This window comes from Desmodus rotundus, chromosome 10, assembly GCF_022682495.2.
Source record: "Desmodus rotundus isolate HL8 chromosome 10, HLdesRot8A.1, whole genome shotgun sequence".
NCBI classification, from domain to species: domain Eukaryota; kingdom Metazoa; phylum Chordata; class Mammalia; order Chiroptera; family Phyllostomidae; genus Desmodus; species Desmodus rotundus.
In genome coordinates, this window is record NC_071396.1 from 74,300,241 (window position 1) to 74,321,520 (window position 21,280).

General features: G+C 38.7%; 1 protein-coding gene across 1 annotated transcript in view; it reads right to left on the reverse strand.

Moving 5' to 3' along the window:
• Positions 1-21,280, reverse strand: part of USP14 (ubiquitin specific peptidase 14) — a 54,568-nt gene that overhangs the window by 11,408 nt on the left and 21,880 nt on the right. The window contains exons 6-10 of the mRNA XM_024580581.4: positions 8,268-8,326; positions 5,812-5,942; positions 4,339-4,419; positions 3,894-3,979; positions 1,237-1,351 (exon numbers count right to left, since the gene is read on the reverse strand). Of these exons, the coding sequence (XP_024436349.1) occupies positions 1,237-1,351; positions 3,894-3,979; positions 4,339-4,419; positions 5,812-5,942; positions 8,268-8,326 (472 nt within the window). The remainder of the gene's footprint in view (positions 1-1,236; positions 1,352-3,893; positions 3,980-4,338; positions 4,420-5,811; positions 5,943-8,267; positions 8,327-21,280) is intronic.

A 21,280-nucleotide genomic window follows, 5' to 3' on the forward strand; every position in this document is an offset into this window, starting at 1 on the left:
CTAGTTTTGGCCATTATATATATCTTCATGATTACGTCTGCCTTTCTACTCCTCAGACAACAAACCATCTTGTATATCAATCTAATTCCTGCCCCAATTCACTGCCTATCCTTCAAAAGGATATGCATATTCCCCAAATCACATCAAAATAACAAGATGACAAGCAAATCCATTGTATTTTATCCATCTGCTCACTATAGTGCCTTCTTTAACATGTCACTGGGCAAAGAGTACTAACTGAATAATGAAAGAAGCAAGTTCTATATCTGGCTCTGCCGTAAACCAAATTAAGTCACTAAGTTCTAGAGGTTCAGCTGCAACACTAGTGCAATGGCAGGGAGGATGACTATATGGCCGGATCTGCACAGTACAACCCCAGTCTATACCTCAGAGTTATTAACATATCCCCACTATTACACCCGCAGTCCCCCTGAAAGCCTCTGGCCTCACTGTTGTCAACCAGTCAATACACACCTTATTTTATGGGTGTTTCTCTATAATGACACCTCACTTAACATACAGTTATTCATTAACAGGGTACTTACACGCAGCTACACTAAAACAGCCCTGAATGAAACTTACCTAAGAAACTTAATTTTCTCCTTAAGGCTTGTCACAGCTCTCTTGTACTTAAGACATCAGATAGCACTTCAGCACTATGCCTGAAGGCCATTTAAAAAAGCAAAATCAACAAGCAGAAAACTGCAAAAATGTGAGACTGCAAAACAACTGCAAGAAGGACACTTGTTTATAGTGTGAGAGCTGAAACAAGAAAGAGCATCACCTAACTGGACCTGGACCTCAGATGAAATGATGTGTGTCAGATGACTCAAAACTTTTGCCACACTAGCCCTGGCTGGGTGCTCAGCTATTTGAGCACTGTCCCGCACACCAGAAGGCTGTGGATTCAACTCCCAGCCATGGCACATACCTAGGTTTTGGGTTCCATCATGGGAGGCAACCGATCAGTGTCTCTCTCACACCGATGTTTCTTTCTTTCTCTCCCCTTCCCCCCTACCCCCACACCCTGCCACTTTCTTTCTCTCCAAAACTCAAAACACATGTCCTCAGGTGAGGATAAAAATAAAATAAATTTTTGCCATACTAAGCACGTCTTCAAATGGCCATGAAAACACCACAAATATTGATGATGGGTTACAAATAAATTTTAGCACGTACATGCAATTGCAAATACAGAATCCACAAATAAAGAGAATCGACTCTAATTGTTCTTACCAATTTAAGTCCTGTAAAAAGATACTTGACTTCTTGATTGATAAAACAGCTAAGCTGAAGCTGACTTTCCTTTCCTTTAGTGACTTCTTCTTCTTCAGATTCTGTACATTTCATGCTTTGCAAAATTAAGATAAGGAATATGCTAACAGACATTCAATTTATTATATAATGTTGAATAAGCTATCCTAATGCTATTAAAATGAATAGTATCATTCCTCAGTATTTAAAACATTTTGGTCTTCCAATAGAGATTTATTTCAACATATTTAAAAATGCTCATTCACTTACCAACAAAAATGAGCAATGAATGTATGAAAAGCATAAATATGAAACAAATTTATATGGTCTTAAAATGGTCTTAATAACACCAAGATACATAAGAGAAATCTTTTGTAAGTTTCTACCCATCACCTAGAAAATAATACTTCATGTTTCCCTAAATTCATGTTTTATAAATTGTTTCAATCTCATTTATTTAACTGATGTACTCCATTTCATATAATTAAAAATTAATTCTCTATGAGGGAAATTAATGAAGTGGACTCTACAAAAGACGTTCTTAGGGGACTTCTGGCCAAGATGGAGGCGTAGATAGATACATTTTGCTTCCTCAACCAACCAAAAGAAGGGCAACAACAAATTTAAAAACAAAAAATAACTAGAACTGCCAGAAAATCGAACTGTATGGAAGTCCAACAACCAAGGAGTTAAAGAAGAAATACTCATTCAAACTGGAAGGAAGGGCGAAGTCAGGTAGCTGAGGCTGATAGGACGCCGAGCAAGGCAATGGCTGGCAGCCAGGGCGGTCCCACATTTGTGTGGATAACCAGATAACTGGGACAAACAACTGGGGAGCAAGACAGACCACACTACCCAGGGTGCCAGCATGTAAAAATAAAGCCTCAAAACCTTTGGCTATAAAAACCTATGGGAGTTTCTGTGACAGGAGAATAGAAACTACTAAGAGGTCGTTGAAGAGACCCACAGCGTTCTAGAAGGTACACAAACCCACCCACCCGGGAATGAGCACCTGAAGGGCCCAATTTGCTTGTGGGTAGCCAGGGAAGTGACTGAAAGCCCCCAAGAGCTGAGCAAGTGGCATTGTTCCCTCTTAGACCGCTCCCCAAATACAGCACCACAACGCAGCAAAGTGGGTTTCCCCACCCTGGTGAATACCTAAGGTTCCACCCCTTACTGCATAACAGGACAACAAGACAAAAAATACAGCCCAAATGAAAGAACAGATCAAAGCTCCAAAAACAGAACTAAAAGATGAAAAGATAGCCAAATTATCAGATGCAGAGTTCAAAACACTGGTAATCAGGATGCTCACAGAAATGGTTGAGTATGGTCACAAAATGGAGGAAAAAGTGAAGGCTATGCAAAGTGAAATAAAGGAAAATGACAGGGAACAAACAGTGAAGGGAAGAAAACCAGGACACAAATCAATTATCTGGAGGAGAAGGAAGAAATAAACATTCAACTAGAACATAGTAAAGAAACAAGAATTCAAAAAAATGAAGAGAGGCTTAGGAACCTCCGGGACAACTTTAAACATTCCCACATGTGAATCATGAAGGAAAACTTCCCCAATCTGGCATAGGGAAATAGACTTCCAGGAAGTCCAGGAAGCTCAGAGTCCCAAACAAGTTGGACCCAAGGAGGAACACACCAAGGCACATCATAATTACATTACCCAAGATTAAAGATGAGGAGAGAATCTTAAAAGCAGCAAGAGAAAAGGGGACAGTTACCTACAAAGGAGTTCCCATAAGACTATCAGCTGATTTCTCAAAAGAAACCCTGCAGGTAAGAAGGGACTGGAAAGAAGTATTCAAAGTCATGAAAGGCAAGGGCCTACATCCAAAATTATTCTATCCAGCAAAGCTATCATTTAGAATGGAAGGGCAGATACAGTGCTTCCCAGATAAGGTAAAATAAAAGGAGTTCATCATCTCCAAGTCCTTATTATATGAAATGTTAAAGGGACTTATCTAAGAAAAAGAAGATGATCAAAACCATAAACAGTAAAAATGACAACAAACTCACAACTATCAACAACTGAAACTAAATAAAAACAAAAACAAAAACTAGGCACACAACTAGAACAGGGACAGAATCACAGAAATGGGGATCATATGGAGGTTATCAGTAGGGAGGGGGAGGGAGAAGAATGAAGGAAAAGGTATAGGGAATAAGAACAACAGATAGTAGGTACAAAATAGACATAGGGAGGTTAAGAACAGTATAGGAAATGGAGAAGCCAAAGAACTTATTTGTACGACCTATGGACATAAACCAAGTGGGGGAATGCAGGTGGGAGGTGGGATGCAGGGCACAGGGGAATAAAGAGGGGAAAAATGGGACAACTGTTATAGCATAATCAATAAAATATATTTTTTAAAAAAGATGTTCTTAGGAAAGAATATTGAATATCCTTAAAGTATAGAGTTATCTAAACTTCAAGATCACTCCAATGGGTATATTTTCCCAAATTTCTAATTCCTATGGTATTCCTTAGACATAAAAACCTCTGAAGAATTTTTCCTCATATCCCACCCACCACTCCCATCAGTTAACACTATTTATAGCAATTTACTTCATTCACTTGTAATAAGTTATGAGTAGTTTATACATATCTGGGCTCATAAGGATACGTAGTTTCAAACTCAACTCCAAAGAACTGATCAATTAAACTTTTCTTTTTAGAAGGTGTCAATGCTGATGCAGATGAAGAATCTGTCTGCAAAAATTAAAATAAAAATGCTTATTTTACATTATGTAGTTGTATTTCCTCCCACACAATCCAGTTTAGTGAAACATATTTAAAGTTTTTAAAATGTAATCCCTTTCTGTAAAATCCTTCTACTGTTCAAAAAACATTATGAAAAAACTACAGATCCTCAATAATATCAATTATAAGTTTAATAAAAATACATTAATTCAAGTGTCAAATGCAAGCTTTCAAATTCCAACTACAGCTTGAACATCTTTTAATGCAAGTACATGCCTATCTATTAAGATGAATTTATTTCAAGCCTCTGGGGTGGGGATGAATCAAAGCATAATGAAAATCAATAATTGCAAATATATTTCAATTACCTCTTTAACAGAATCATCCTCTATGGCTTCCAATTTCTGTTGTAATACTCGCATCATTTGTATCCAACATTCATTAGCATCCTGTAATTTTAAAAACGACACAGTAAATAATCCTGGCTGTGACAGTGTTTGGTCTACAGAATCCTTCCAAAATAATTAGTGTTCTTAGGGAAGGGGAAGAAAGCTAATTTTTTTCTTCAAGAATATTAAGCCAATATTGATCTTTTATGATCTTCAAAACAACAAAGAAATTCTAAAATAATTCTTTTCATTCATTCAAGAGATATTTTTATGGTAGAACTATATACTTAAAATCTATGTAATTTTATTAACCAATGTCACCCCAATAAATTTAATTAAAATAAAGAGAGATGTTTACTGAGCTCCTGGTTATGCTAAACACTGTTCTGGACACTAGGAATACACAGCAGTAAACAAAATAGAGAAGTCCTAATGGGAAACCTAGATAAACAAAATATAACATAAATTCAAGTAAAGAAAAGGGTAGTAAAGGGGGAAAGAAGGCAATACGGGAGCAGAGTGACAGGGAGAAGGAAAAGTGTGCTACGTCAATAGGATAATCAAGGAGAACCTCTCTGATGCCTCAACCTTTGAGCCATGAGACCTGAAGGTAAGGAGGAAAAGTGAAAGTCATGTACTAAGAGCCAAAGGAACAAGAGCAAAGACCCTGGGTGCCCTCCTTGAGGCACGCCCACTGGTCTCCTTGTCAAGTGAATTTTCTTCCTCCTAAACTCTCAGAGTCCCCATGAGACTTGCACCCAGGTGAGCAATGGGCAGTGGCAGCTCATCCTGGGCTAACCCCCTGCACCTGTCTCCAAGGCCCCTTTTTTGCTGACTTTCCAGTGGGCTGAGAGCAGCCCTGCCATGGCTCACTTCTTTCCTATGTCTCTAGAGAGACAAAGCACCCCTGCCTAGGTAGGCTCTCCTGTTGCTGCTTCTATCTTGAACCCTTCCTTGTTTCACTTTCCCCAGCTATAATAAATGTAATCTCAACATTTACAAAATAAAGGCAAATGTCCTACAGAAAGAGGATTTTGGGAGGGTTTTAAAAAATAGCAAGAAAGCCAGTATCTGGAGAGAGGTGAGCAAGGAGGACAGTGGCACATGATAAGTTCCAAAAAGGTAGCCAGAGGCTAATTATTTAGGATTTTTTAGGATTTAAATTATTTAGGGATGGAAAATCACTAGGAAGTACTGAAGAGGGACCAACACCATCTTATTTACATTTTAAAAGGAGTTTGGGAGCTATTCAGAGAAACACTGTAAAGGAACACACGTGAACAAGATGATCAGGTAACAGACTATTACACCACTCCAGGCATATATCATCGTGGTTTGAACTAGAGGAGACTGATTATTTGTATTTCCAAATAAACTCCAATAAGTGTGGTAGGTGTGGAAAACCTAAGGTTTACGTTTACAGAATGAAACCAAGAACCTTGCCCTGATTACCTGTTGAAGATACTGTCCTTGTTCGCCCTTCTCTGCAAACTGTGGAAAAGCCATGTGCAGAAACTGCAGTAGAATAATAGGTGGAATACTAGAAGAAGTTTTATCCATGGAATCGAACAAATCTCGAAGGGCTTAAAAACAAAGCAAACAGTACCTTAGTAAAACAGTGGCATATTTAATACATACATGTTACTGTAAATTAAATGTTACTATAAAAACTGCTTAACAACTGTTTTTGTATACATCTATCCCTTTTGTAATGTTGGATTCCTAATAAGAAAAACATGTGTTGTTAAAACTTAAGGAACTCACCAGACTTCATAATGCAACCACTAGCTGTACACAGTTCGGAGCCTGAACCCCCTTTCTTCCAGCCATTGTCATCCAAAACTTTACAATGGGCAATTTTGGCTCAATTGTCAAAATGTAAATAGTCTGTCCTCAGGTGAGGATTAAAAAGTAAATAAATAAACAACGTCTGTATTTTAGAGTACTGTATCAGTGTTAAATCCCCAGATTTTAAAAATCAACCTAAGGTTATGAATGTCCTAATCCTTAGGAAATGCATACTGAAGTATTCAAAAATAAAAGACAGGATGTGTGCAAATTACTCTCAAATGGTTCAGGAAAAAAGAATATGCATTACAGAGAACGATGAACCAGACGTGACAAAAAAAATTTAATTGGTGAATCCTTGGAACTTTTCTGTGAATTTAAATTTAGTTCAAAATAAAAAAGTTTAGCCCTGGCTCAGTTGTTTAGAGCATCCTTCCAATACGCCCCGGTTGCAGGTTCAATCTCTGGTCAGGGCACATACAAGAAGCAACCAATGAATGCACAGAGCAGTGGAACAATCTATGCATTCTCTCTCCCCCTTCCTAAAAATCAATTTTAAAAAATGTTTAAAAAATAAAATAAAATAAAGTTTAAAAAGTCAAGAAGCAAAAAATAACTACCCCATCAATACTATAAGCCTTCTATAAGGCACTGGAAAAGTTGTTGAAAATTCTGAATTACTCTTAGATACATAAGCAATCAAATGAACTAGATATAAATGATATTTTCTCATTAAAAACTTCATTTCTAAAAATTAAATCTTTTAGGAAAAAAGGTTAGAGGAAATCTCTAACTCCACATGACACGAAGAAACTCACTGCTTATAGTATTAAAAATTAATAGCTGACCACAGTAAGATACTACTTCAGATCCCTAGAATGGCTATAATCAAGGACCAAAAACATCCAGTGTTATTGAGATATCAAGTGTACTGAGAAACTGGAACACTCATACATGCTGAAAGGAATGTAAAATGATGCTGCTGCTTTGGAAAATAGCCTGGCAGTTCCTCAAAAGGTTAAATATAGTTACCATATAACCCAGCAATTCCACTCCTAGAGATTTATTTACCAAGAGAAATGACAACATACGTCCACACACAGACTTGTTCACAGCATGTTCAGCAATACTTGTAATAGTCGAAGAGCAGAAACCCCCCAAATGTCTCTCAATGATGAAAGGATAAATGAAATGTGGTACGTCCAATCAATAGAATCTTATTCAGCAATAAAAAGGGATGAAGTACTGCTACATGCTATAATGTGGGTAAACCTTGAAAACATTCTACGAGAAAAGAAGCCAGTCAAAAAAGACCACAAATTGTATAATCCCATTTATACCGAAAGTCTGGAATAGACAAATTTCTAGAGGTTGACAGCTGGTTAGCGGTTACATGGGGCTGGGAGTGATGAAGGGAAAACAAGGTGACTGCTACAAGGTAGAGTTTCTTTCTGGAATGCTCAAAATACTCTAAAATTGATTCTGGTGATGGTTGCACAACTCTATGAATACACTAAAAAACAACGCATTGTATACTTTAAATGAGTGAATTGTATGGTACATGAATATTTCCATAAAGCTGCTACAAAAACAAACAAACAAAAAGCACACCTATAAAAACTCTGTCAACCTAAGCCCCATGATTTAAGAGGGTACTCATTTTGTCAAAATGTCCCAAAATGAGACGGGGGGATGGATACATGGTCTTATGTAATGACAAAATAAGTTATTTCTATCCTTTAGGAATTTCTATTTCTCCTCATTCCTCATACCCCACTTCCACTAACACCCACTAAGTAAGACTCTCTTTCATTAATGATGTCAACTGTAACAAAACCTATCACTGGATATCCGCAAAAATATATTTTACTGATAGAATCTAAAGTCAAAATTATAATTTAACCCAAATATTGTTTCTCAAAAAGGACACACATTACTGGTTTATAATTTAAATAAAATCAGTCCCAAGTAGTTTACAGTAAGTAGTTCAACTTTAATGAGGTGATGTTTTACAAAACACATTCTGTAAATTGAAAAGTACTAACAAACTGTGAGTGAAAAACAACATTTAGTGAATACTATGCTCTCCCTTGAAAAGTATGTGTTTTTTAGACACTCACCGGCAGTAATATACTGTGCTGAAGCCATTTCCCCTGAAGCTCTCAAGGCACCAGCATACCTAGGGACATTAAGGCACAATTAAATAATAGGATTTGATTCCTGAAACTCAAATGGGAAGAAACTACTTAAAAGGACTTATTATGACATCCTTAACTGTAAGTTTCTCAGAGTTGCTCCCACGTTCCTATTTTTGTCTATTCTGGTCTTATTTAACTATAAGGGGAAAAAAAAAAAGAAAAGAGAGACAGTGGTAAAATAAGGGAAATTAAATGAATGAAGCCACTTTAAATTCATTCCCCTTGTCTAACTCATCTATACCAAAAATTTCCTGAAGAGAGTATCAAAAGGTACAGATTAACTAGCCATTTATTACAAAGAAAATAAAATACAGCTTCAAAAACATTAAGAAAAAAGGCATTAGATCAAAACCTTAAATCAAAATCAACTCACCTACATTCAGCACTAACTAGTCATAAATTTCAAGTCAGTTTGCTCACCTATAAAATGAGGGTTTTCTATTAAATGATTTCTAAGTGCACTTTCAGCTTTATGATTCTCAGTTAATTTACAAAAATACAAAGGACCCATCATCCAAAGGAAATATTCAAACCACAGTATTTACTGGTATGTCTTACAACAAAAGATCAAAAATTATCATTCAGGTAATATTCCAACATTGGGGGCAGGAGAGAGATTGCATATTCACTATGATCAAAACTATGCTTACGTACTACATACCCACTAAAATGAAAAATGGTGATATCCCCCAAGATTGGCAAGAAAGTGGAGCAATCAGAACTACTGACAGTCAATACATGGATGAATGCCAAAAACTATGCTGAGTGAACTAGGCCAAGCCAAAAAGAAAAGGTACATTCTGTACAATTTTAGAACGCACGACGCTATAGGAGATCAACAGCATCTCGGGGATTTGGGCAGTGGGAGGGGATGAGGACTGACTGGAAAAGATACAAGAAAACTTTTTGGGATGGTAGAGATGTTCTATAATTTGATTATAAAAAGTTACAGAGAATTTGTATTTGTCTAAACTTATTACTCTTAACATTTAATATACATACATTTCACTACATGTAGATATTTCGATTTGAAAAACAAACAAAAAAATTCTGTGCTTATGTTAGTAGAATGAAAAGTCACAGAAAATAGAAGAGAAGATGGCGTCCAAGTAGGTGGAAGATGAGTCCACTTGCTCTTGTTCACAATTCGAATATTTGGCTGATCTTCTGAAAAACTGATCATTCAACAGAATCTCAGCGGACTGGAAGCCAAGGAGTACAGAAGACACTTCTCAACGGGTGGTTTAAGGAGATTTTACAGGTTGAAGGGGAAGTACCCTGGGCATGGCACCTGTAGCAGTGGAGACGCTGGTCAGAGACTGCAGCTCCGTGGCTCCCTCCCCCCTTCCAGGGCAGGGAACTCCCAGACCTGGGCCAGAAGTGACTTAGATACCCAAAGTTGGAGAGATCCAGCCTACACACACACACAGTGAGCAGCACACCCACAGCTGCAGCGGCAAAGGCCAACCAGGAGAGTGCCAGAGACTGGGATTCTACGTGCACCTGTGTCAGGCGGAGACAGGCTGCAGCCAGTCTCGACTGTGAGAGACTTCTGACTTTTGGAGAGGTGGTGTGTGCAGAAAGCCAGACAGTGACTCAGTGCTGCAGTGGAAATGGCTGGAGAGACTTCTTAAAAAGAGAAGCTAAGGTGTGCAGGGCAGGAAACCCGTGTGCCAGCAAGGGGAAAAGATTGAGGGTGTGGTTTGCTCCCAATGACTGCAGCTGGGCTGAGAAAGGAGCACAGTGAGGAGATTTCGAAGCTCCAGCCAGGCAAAGCAACAGGATGGAGGCTGCGCAGAGTGGAGAATTCAGGACTGAGTCTGTTACAAGGGCAGTGGGCTAGGAACTGGGCAGGCAAGAGCACCTGAGATTATTCGCAGCCAGACAGAGCCCCATTCTCCGTTCCCCGAGTGCTGGGGATCAAAACTCCAGGAAGGGAAGAATGCACCCAGCCCCCACCTCCTGCAGGATTGCAAGCAGGAGAGGCTCAAGAACCCCCTACAGGGTGCACATCCACCACAGAAAGACAGAAAGAAAAATCCCAAAGAGCCCATTTTGAACTTCTCTCAGGGAGACAAAATACACTGGTTCCTAGGGCTCTATTCCACTGAGGCCAGCAAAGCAGGGAGATCAGAAATTGATGCAGCAAGGGGGAATCAGAGCCCCCAGCCTCGGCTCTCACACAGAGCTGCCCTCAGCACCAAGAAGGAAACAGCTGACCCTCTTACACAGATTGACCCCTCCCATGAAACAGACAGCTAATTCAGCATAAACTATTCACTATTGGAAATAAGCTAAAACCGACCAAGACGGGTGGTGCAGGGACATGGGGAACACACTCACAACTTTCCCAGAAGAGTGAACAGTGCTTCTCAGGGGAAACCCAGGGCTCCACTATCCCAGTCACAATAGAAACCCCCTCTAGAGGTGAAGGTGATACTGGTGATGCTGTCAGAAGTTAGACAACCCACCCTAGGACCTTGAGCTGACAAAAAACCAGAGGCAGACCCAGAAAAAGAAGGCAGAAGGCAAACACCAAACTCTACTGCAGGGGTGTTCAGCTTTTTGGCATCTCTGGGCCACACTGGAAGAACAGTTGTCTTGGGCCACATTAAATACATTGTGACAAGTAATCATAAAAAAAATCTCAACGTTTTAAGTAAATTTATGATTTTGTCTTGGGCCACATTCATAGCCATCCTGGACCACATGCAGCCCGCAGGTTGGACACCCCTGCTGCTGAGACAAATTCCACCTTGTTCCTCTTCAGAATGTGTTGTTGCTTTTTTTCTTTCGCAGAGCCTTTTAAGACTTCTTCTTTTGTGTCAAGTGTATTCCAACTAATTCACTACTCTTTATTTTTTATTCAGATTTTTGTTTTTTATTTTTATTTCAAATCTCACTCTCTACCCTTCCCTTCTCTTACTCCATTTTGCCTTCATCCTGTCCTTTCATATTTTTGTTGTAGATCTTATTTCCCCGAACACTACATCTTGTCCCTATTCCTTACTCTTATTATTTCTCCTCCCTCTATCCTCTCAAAATCACTCTTCCTTCCTTTTAGTCAGTTCTCATTCTTTTCCTCCTTCTTGTAATTTTCTTATTTTCTTTCCACCTTTATAAATTGTGGCTTGTTTGGCATGGATATGATGGTTACTGCTGTTATTCTTCAACTGCATTCCTATTTATTCAATTTTTTTTTTATTTTCAAATTTCATAGGTTACTCTCCCCATCTTACTCCATTTTGCCTCCCCCCCCCACCCATGATTATTTGAGTTTGGAATTTTTTTTTTTCCCTTTCTGGATTTTATTCCTTACTCTCATTATTTCTCCTCCCTGTATCCTCTCAAAATCACTTTTCCGTACTGTAGACATCTCATATTCTTTTTTCTTTTGTGTAATTTCTTATTCTCCTTCCACTTTTATTAATCTTTGCTTATCTGTCACTGTTATTGACCCTCTTAGGGTTTTTCTGCATTCTCTTTGGTTCACTACTTTTTAAATTTTATTTCAAATCTTGCATTATATTCTTGCCTTCTTACTCCATTTTGCCATCACCAATCCCTGTTTTACTTACATTTTAAATTTTATTTTCTCCCTTTCCTTGCCTTGTTTCCGTTCCCTACTCTTATTCTCTTCCTTCTCCAAACACAAAATCATTCTCTCCTTTAGTCATCTCATATTCCCTTTTTCCATATCTTATAACATTCTTAATCTCTCTCCACCTTTATTAATCTTTGCTCAATTGCTGTTGATATTGCCAATATGGCAGGGGGTTATTTTGCTGGCATGGGTTTGGTCTTCTGGGTAGTACTGCTCGTTAACCAGCACCTGTACAACAGCACCCAAGACATGATGGGGCTGTGATACCCAGTCAGCCTGCAGGAGGGGAGAACCCACAATGAATGAGCCATCAATAACCAAAGCCCAAGTACACCAGAGAGTCCATATAAAATGAATAAAGGGCAACCCTAGAGCACCCAGATCAGGAGATCAAAGAGACCACCACTGCGTCCCACAAAACTCCTACCACAGAGTACACCCTGCCAAGACAGGCAGGCAAAGCAGAGCAACCTGAGACACAGAAACAAACAAAAAGAGTCACCTGAAATGAGGAGACAAACAAACAACCCCCAAATGAACAGAAAGGAGGAATCCCCAGAAAGTGTGCTAAATGAAATTGAAGCAAGCAATATAGCAGACACTGAGTTCAAAATAATGCTTATAAGGATGCTCAAGGAACTTAGTGGGAGCTACAGCAACATGAAAAAAGACATGGAAACTACAAATACAATCCAGGAAGAAATTAAGAAAATAGTATCTGAAATGAAAAATACAACAGAACAAATTAAAAGCAGGCTGAATGAAACAGAGTATCGAACCAGCGAGCTGGAGGACAGGTAGAAATACCCAGTCAGAGCAACAAAACAAAAAAAGAGTCAAAAAGAACAAGGATAGATTAAGGGAGCTTCAGAACAACACGAAAGATAACAACATTCAGACTTTCGGCCAAGATGGATGCATAATTAGACACACTGTGCCTCCTCACACAACCAAAAGGAGGGCAACAATTTAAAAACAAAAAACAACCAGAACTGACAAAATCGAACTGTATGGAAGTCTGACAACCAAGGAGTTAAAGAAGAAACATTCATCCAGACCGGTAGGAGGGGCGGAGAGGGGCAGCCGGGCGGAGAGGACTCACGGCAAGGCCGTAGCTGGAGGACCCAGTGAGTCAGCAGCTGGTGGAGCGGGTGGTCCCTCATTCGAGTGCGGATACCGGGAGGAACAACTGCAGAGCGAGACAGACTACGCAACCCAGGGCTACAGCACCGGAAATAAAGCCTCAAATCTCTGATTGAAAACACCTGTGGGGGTTGAGGTAGCAGGGGAGAAACTCCCAGCCTCACAGGAGAGTTCCTTGGAGAGACCCACAGGGGCCTAGAACACACACAAGCCCACCCACTCTGGAATCAGCACCAGAGGGGCCCAATTTCCTTGTGGGTAGCAGGGGAAGTGACTAAAATCCGGCAGTGAGCAGAGCAAGCACCATTGTTCCCTCTCTGACTCCTCCCCCACATACAGCGTCACAGCACAGGGACCAGCGTTACCCGGCCCCAGTGAACACCTAAGGCTCCGACCCTTACTTAGTAACAGGCGCAGAGACCAAAAAAAAAAAAAAAAAGGCCCAAATGAAAGAACAGATCAAAGCTCCAGAAAAAATACAACTAAGTGACAAAGAGATAGCCAACCTATCAGATGCACAGTTCAAAACACTGGTAATCAGGAAGCTCACAGAATTGGTTGAATTTGGTCGCAAATTGGATGAAAGAATGAAGGCTATGCTAAGTGAGATAAAGGAAAATGCACAGGGAACCAATAGTGATGGGAAGGAAACTGGGACTCAAATCAACAGTATGTACCAGAAGGAAGAAAGAAACATTCAACCAGAAAAAAAAATGAAGAAACAAGAATTCAAAAAAGTGAGGACAGGCTTAGGAACCTCCAGGACATCTTTAAACATTCCAACATCCGTATCATAGGGGTACCAGAAGGAGAAGAGGAAAAGCAAAAAATTGAAAACGTATTTGAACAAATAATGAAGGAGAACTTCCCCAATCTGGCAAAGGAAATAAGACTTCCAGAAAGACCAGGAAGCCCAGAAAGTCTCAAAGAAGTTGGACCCAAGGAAGCACACACCAGGCACATCATAATTATACTACCCAAGATTAAAAATAAGGAGAAAATCTTAGAAGCAGCAAGAGAAAGAGACAGTTACCTACTAAGGAGTTCCCATAAGACTGTCAGCTGATTTCTCAAAAGACTTTGCAGGCAAGAAGGGGCTGGAAAGAAGTATTCCAAGTCATGAAAGGCAAGGACCTACATCCAAGATTACTCTATCCAGCAAAGCTTTCATTTAGAATGGAAGGGCAGATAAAGTCCTTCTCAGATAAGGTCAACTTAAAGAAGTTCATCATCACCAAACCCTTATTATGTGAAATGTTAAAGGGACTTATCTAAGAAAAAGAAAATAAAAAATATGAACAGTAGAATGACAGCAAACTCAGTTATTAACAACCACACCTAAAACAAAAACAAAAGCAAACTAAGCAAACAACTAGAACAGGAACAGAACCACAGAAATGGAGATCACATGGAGGGATATCAACAGGGGAGTGGGAAGGGGAGAGAGGGGGAAAAGGTACAGAGAATATGTAGCATAAATGGTAGGTAGAAAATAGACAGGGGGAGGTTAAGAATACTATAGGAAATGTAGGAGCCGAAGAACTTATATGTATGACCCATGGACAAGAGCGAAAGTGGGGGAATGAGGGTCGGAGGGGGTATGCAGGGTGGAGTGGAGTGAAGGGGGGGAAAATGGGACAACTGTAATAGCATAATCAATAAAATATATTTAAAATAAAGAAAAAAAGAAAGATAACAACATTCTCATCATAGAAATATCAGAAGGAAAAGAAAAGGCACAAGAGATAGAAAACCTGTTTGAAATAATAATGGCAGAAAACTTCCCTAACTTGTTGACGGGCAAAGTCGTGCAAGTTCAGGAAGCACACAGGACCCTAATCAAGATGAACCCAAAGAGGCCTACTGCAAAATCCAACATAATTAAAAGGGCAAATTTTAAAGACAAAGAGAATCTTAAAGACAGCAAGGGAGAAACACCTAGTAATATACAAGGGAGCACAGATAAGGCTGTCGGCTGATTTCTCAACAGAAACACTACAATCCAGAAGGGACTGGCACGAAATATTCCAAGTAATGAAAAGCAAAGACCTACAACCAAGACGACTCTACGCAGCAAGGCTCTTATTTAAAATGGAAGGTGATATAAAGAGCTACCCAGACAAAAGAGGGCTAAAAGAGTGTATCTGCACCAAGCCAACACTGCAGAGGTGCTAAAGGGACTGCTATAAAAAAAATGGGAGGAGGATGCACAGTTACGGTAAAAATGGCAACAAATAAATACCTATTCGATAATAACCTTAATAAATAGATTAAATGCTCCAGTCAAAAGACACAGGGTAGCTGAATGGATAAGAAAACATATACACTGTCTACAAGAGACCCACCTCAAAACAAAGATCTATACAGGTTGAAAGTTAAGGGATAAAAAAAATATTCCCAGCAAATGGGCACAAAAAGAAAGCTGGAGTAGCAATACTTGTATCAGACAAAACAGACTTCAAAACAAAAGCCATAAAAAGGGACAAAGAAAGCCATTACATAATAATTAAGGGAGTAATCCAATAGGACAATATAACCCTTGTAAACATATATGCATCGCCCTGGCTGGTGTATGTACCTCAGTGCATTGAGCGTGGGCCTGCGAACCCAAGGGTTGCTGGTTTGAGTCCCAGTCAGGGATGCAGGCCAGGTCCCCGGTAGGGGGCACGTAAGAGGCAACCATACACTGATGTTTCTATCCCTCTCTTTCTCCTTTCCTTCCTCTCTCTCTGAAAGTAAATAAAAACAAAATTTTTTTAAAAACATATGCATCCAACATAGGAGCACCTAAATAAATAAATAAATAAAATCTTGGGAGATCTTCAGAAAGATATTATCAACAACATAGTCATCATAAGGGATTTTAACATCCCACTGTCAACAATGGAGAGATCTTCCAAGTGAAGAATCAACAATAATATAGTGACACTGAACGATACTCTAGATCAAATGGATTTAACTGATATATATAGAACCTTTCACCCCAACAAAGCAAAATATACATTCTTTTCAAATGCACACGGAACATTTTCAAAGATAGACCACTTAGCAGAACACCAAAAAAGCTTCAAAAAATTCAAGAAAATTGGAATAATATCAAGCATCTGCTAAAATCACAATGGATTGAAACTAGAAACCAACCTCAAGTAAACATCTCAAAAACATTCAAATACATAGACTCAAACACATGTTATTAAATAATAAAAGGGTCAACAATGAGATCAAGGAAGAAATCAAAAAGTATCTGGAAACAAATGAAAATGAACACCCAACAACCCCAAACCTATGGGACACAGCAAAGGCAGTACTAGGGGGAGGGTCATATCACTACAGACCTACCTAAGGAAAATAGGAAAATCTCAAATAAACAACCTACCCTACATCTGTAAGAACTGGAGGAACAACGACAAACAAAGACCAGAGTAGAAGGAAGGAAATAATCAAGATCACAGCAGAATTAAATGATATAGAAACTAAAAGAACAATTAAAATGATCAATTACAGGAGCTGATTCTTTGAAAAGATAAACAAAATTGACAAACTTTAAGCAGACTCATCAAGAAATAAAGAGAGAGGACCCAAATAAATTAAATCAGAAACAAAAGAGAAGTCACAACTGATATCACAGAAATATAAAAAATTGTAAAAAATTACTACAAACAACTAAATGTGAACAAATTGGACAACCTAGGCAAAACGGACAAGTTTGTAGAAACATACAATCTTCCAAAACTGAATCAAGAAGAAGCAGAGGACCTGAATAGACCAATAACTAGTGAAATTGAAGCAGTAATCAAAAAACTCCCAGCAGAAAAAGCCCTGGACCGGACAGCTTCACAGGCAAATTTTACCAAACATTTAAGGAAGACTAACCCCTATCCCTCTCAAACTATTTCAAAAAATTCAAGAAGAGGGAAGACTCCCAAACTCCTTTTATGAGGCCAGTATCACCCTAATTCCAAAACTAGGTAAAGACACAACAAAGTAAGAAAACTATAGTCCATTATCTCTGATGAACATAGATGCTAAAATCCTCAACAAAATATTGGCAATCTGGATTTAGCAATATATTAAAGAGATCATACACCGTGACCAAGTAGGATTTATCCCAGGAATGCAGGAATGGTAAAATATTCACAAATCAATAAACGTAATATACCACATAAACGAAATGAAGGACAAAAACTGTAAAATCATGTCAATAGATGCTGAAAAAGCATTTGATAAAATCCAGCACCCCTTTACAATAAAAACACTCAGCAAAGTGGGAGTAGAGGGATCATACCTCAACATAATAAAAGCCATATGCAAGAAACCTACAGCCAACATTATATTCAACAAAAACTAAAAGCTTTCCCCTTAAGATCAGGAAAAAGACAAGGGTGTCTGCTTTCACCACTCTTACTCAACATAGTACTGGAAGTTCTAGCCACAGCAATCAGACAAGAAAAAGAAAGAAAAGACATCCACCAAAAATCTACTCAACCTAATAAGTGAATTTGGCAAAATAGTGGGATACAAAGTCAATATTTGAAATTGATGGCATTTTTGTACACCAGCAATGAAAAATCAGAAAGAGAAACTAGCGGGGGAAACCCCATTTACTACAGCAACAAGAAAAATAAAGTACTTAGGAATAAATTTAAGCAAGAAGGTAAAAGATCTGTACTTGGAAAACTACAGAACACTGAAGAAAGAAAACAAAGAAGATACAAATAAATCAAAGCATATGCCATGCTCATGGATTGGAAGAATTAACATCATCAAAATGTCCCTACTACCCAAAGCAATCTACAGACTCAACACAATTCCATTTAAAATAACAACAGCATATTTCAGAAATCTAGAACAAATATTTCAAAAATTTATATGAAACCAAAAAGGACTCCAAATAGCCTCAGCAATCTTGAGAACGAGTAACAAAATAGGGATGACAATACCTGATATCAAACTATACTACAAGGCCACTAGAATCAAAACAGTCCGGTACTGGCCTAAGAACAGACACATAGATCAGTGGAACAGAACAGAGAACCGAGACATAAACCCATGTCTCTATGGTCAATTAATATTTGACAACCAGGGCAGGAGCATAAAATGGGGCAAAATTAGCTTCTTCAATAAATGGTGTTTGGAGATCTGAAGTGACACATGCCAAAAAATAAAAATAAAAATAAAAAAAGAAACTAGACCACCGACTTACACCATACACCATAATAAACTCAAAATGGATAAAAGACAAATATATTTCATAATACCATAAAAGTCCTAGACCTAGAGGAAAACAAAGGCAGGAAAATTTCAGATATCCTATGTAGCAATATATTTGCCGATATATCTCCTAGGGCAGGGGTGTCAAACTCATGTTTACCACTTCAGCCTCTCATGGCTGTCTTCAAAGGGCCGAATGTAATTTTAGGACTATATAAATGTAACCACACCTTAACAGTTAAGTGAGAGCTCGGCACTGCCGCTGGGCAGAAACAAGGTGCCAGCCAGGCTGCATAAAACAAGGTGTAGGTCTGGATTCGGCCAGCCAGCCTTGTATTTACCACCTGTGTCCTAGGGCAAGGGAAATAAAGGAAAAAAAAATAAACAAATAGGACTATGTCAAATTAAAAAGCTTCTGCATGGCTAAAGAAACATCATCAAAATGAAAAGGGAACCAACCATATGTGAGAACATATCTGCCAATGAAACATCGGACAAGGGTTTAATCTCCAAAGTATATAAAGAACTCATAAGACTCAATACCAGGAAGACAAACAATTCAATTAAAAAATGGGCAAAGGACCTGAATAGACACTTCTTCAAGGAGGACATAACAGAGGGCCCAGAGACATATGAAAAGATGCTCAACAACACTAGCCATCAGAGATGCAAATTAAAAGCACAATGAGATATCACCTCACACCTGTCAGAATGGCTATCATTATTAATAAATCAACAAAGAGCAAGTGTTGGCAAGGATGTGGAGAAAAGGGAACCCTAGTGCACTGCTGGTGGAAATGTGGACTGATGCAACCACTATGTAAAACAGTATGGAATTTCTTCAAAAAACTAAAAATGGAACTGTTTTTTAACCTAGCAATTCCACAGCTGGGAATATACCCTAAGAATCCTGAATCACCAATTCAAAAGAACTTATGCACCCCTATGTTCGTAGTGGTACTACATACAATAGCCAAGTGCTGGAAACAGCCTAAGTGCCCATCAGTAAACGAGTGGCTCAAAAAATGGTGGTGCATTTACACAATAGAATACTATGCAGCAGGAAGAAGGAAGCAAGGAAGGAAGCTTTTGTGACAGCATGGATGGAACTAGAGAACATTATGCTAAGTGAAATAAGCCAGGTGGGGAAAAACAAATACCATATGATCTCACCTGTAAGAAGAATCTAATGAAAAAAATAGACTAACACAAAAAACAGAACCACAGGCATGGAAACGTGGAACAAACTGAGAGACCAGAGGTGAAGGGAGAGGAGGATAACGGTGGAAAGAAGGGGAAGGGACTAGTCAAAGAACATGTATGAATGACCCACAGACATGGACAATAGTGTTAAGGAGTTGATTGCAGGAGCAGGGAAGTGGGCAGCACAGAGGAGGGCAACGGGGGGAAAAACTGGGACATGTGTAATAAAATAACAATTAAAAAATGGTAAGCTTTGGCTGCAGTGGCTCAGTGGATTGAGCGCCAGACTGCAAAGCAAAGGGTCACCGATTCCATTCCCAGTCAGGGCACACTCCTGGGCTGAAGGCCAGGTTCCCAGTGAGGGGTGCATGAGGGGCAACAACACATTGATGTTTTTCTCCCTCTCTTTCTCCCTCCCTTCCCCTCTCTGTCTAAAAATAAATAAATAAAATATTTTTTAAAATTAAGAAAAAATTCATAAATTAGACTTCATGGAAATAAAAAAAACTTTAAAGACAATATGATAAAAAAGTCACAGAAAATGTTAAATTACATTCAACTGAAGACTTGTTTTCCTTTTTTTCATTTACTTAGATCTGTGGAAACTACTGCAACTAAAATTTTTTAAATTTTCAATGTATAATAATTCATAATAATGTCTAAATTATTATGTGGTCTGTCCGGAAAAAGTCCAGCCATTCCGTTGTTAATATAACGAAAATGGTTTGCGTGACATTGATGCAACCTGGCGGCCAAGGAGAGTGGACTGGAATGCACATGCATGAACGACGACAACTTCACTGTACTAGTCAGTGGGAGTGGTAGATGCCATTGAGTGAGCATGTGTACTGTGTGGCCATCGTATTCAAAATGACTGGGCAAATAGGGCAACGAATATGCATCAAATTTTGTATTTAGCTTGAACATTCCTCTGCAGAAACTACTGGATTCAGAAGGCCACAGCTATGAGCAACTGGTGATTGGCAGCTTCATCATGACAATGAGCCTGATCGTGCATCCAATCACGTGCAGAGTTTTTTGGCTAAACATTGAATCACCCAGGTCACTCAGACCTGCTATAGCCCAGATTTGGTGCCCTGCGACTTCTGGCTTTCCCCAAAACTAGAATCACCTTTGAAAGGGAAAGATTTCAGATTGTTGATGAGATTCAAGGATATACAAAGGGGCAACTAATGGCGACTAGGAGAACTGTGTGAGGTCCCAAGGTGCCTACTTTAAAGCGAACTGAGGCAGCACTGTGCTATGTACAATGTTTCTCGTATCTTGCATCTTCTTCAATAAGCGTCTTTTTCATATTACATAGCTGGATACCTTCTGGACAGACCTCATATATGTTCATTTAAAAAAAGAATGTCATAATAGTTTCCCTGTCAGACATTGTAGCAACTTTTTCAAAAGCACTTCTGAAATTAAAATGAAGCACTAATAGATCAGATATATTCCAGAACATCACATAATGATATAACTACTACTGTTACTGAATTTTGCTTCTAATTATATGGTAACATGAATAATTATTTCTACATTTATGGCAAAAAGCTACATTAATGAATTATTAATCTTTTTTTAAGTAAATGAGAATAGAAAAATCACAGGTAATTTAATACCATCCCCTAAAAACTTTCAATATTACAAGAAAACATATACTACCTAATTAAGATAAAATCATCCAATAGCCAAATAACATTAAGAATGACCTTTACAAAGAAAAACTGTTAAAAAGTGAAAGAGGGCCCTAGTGTGGCTCAGTTGG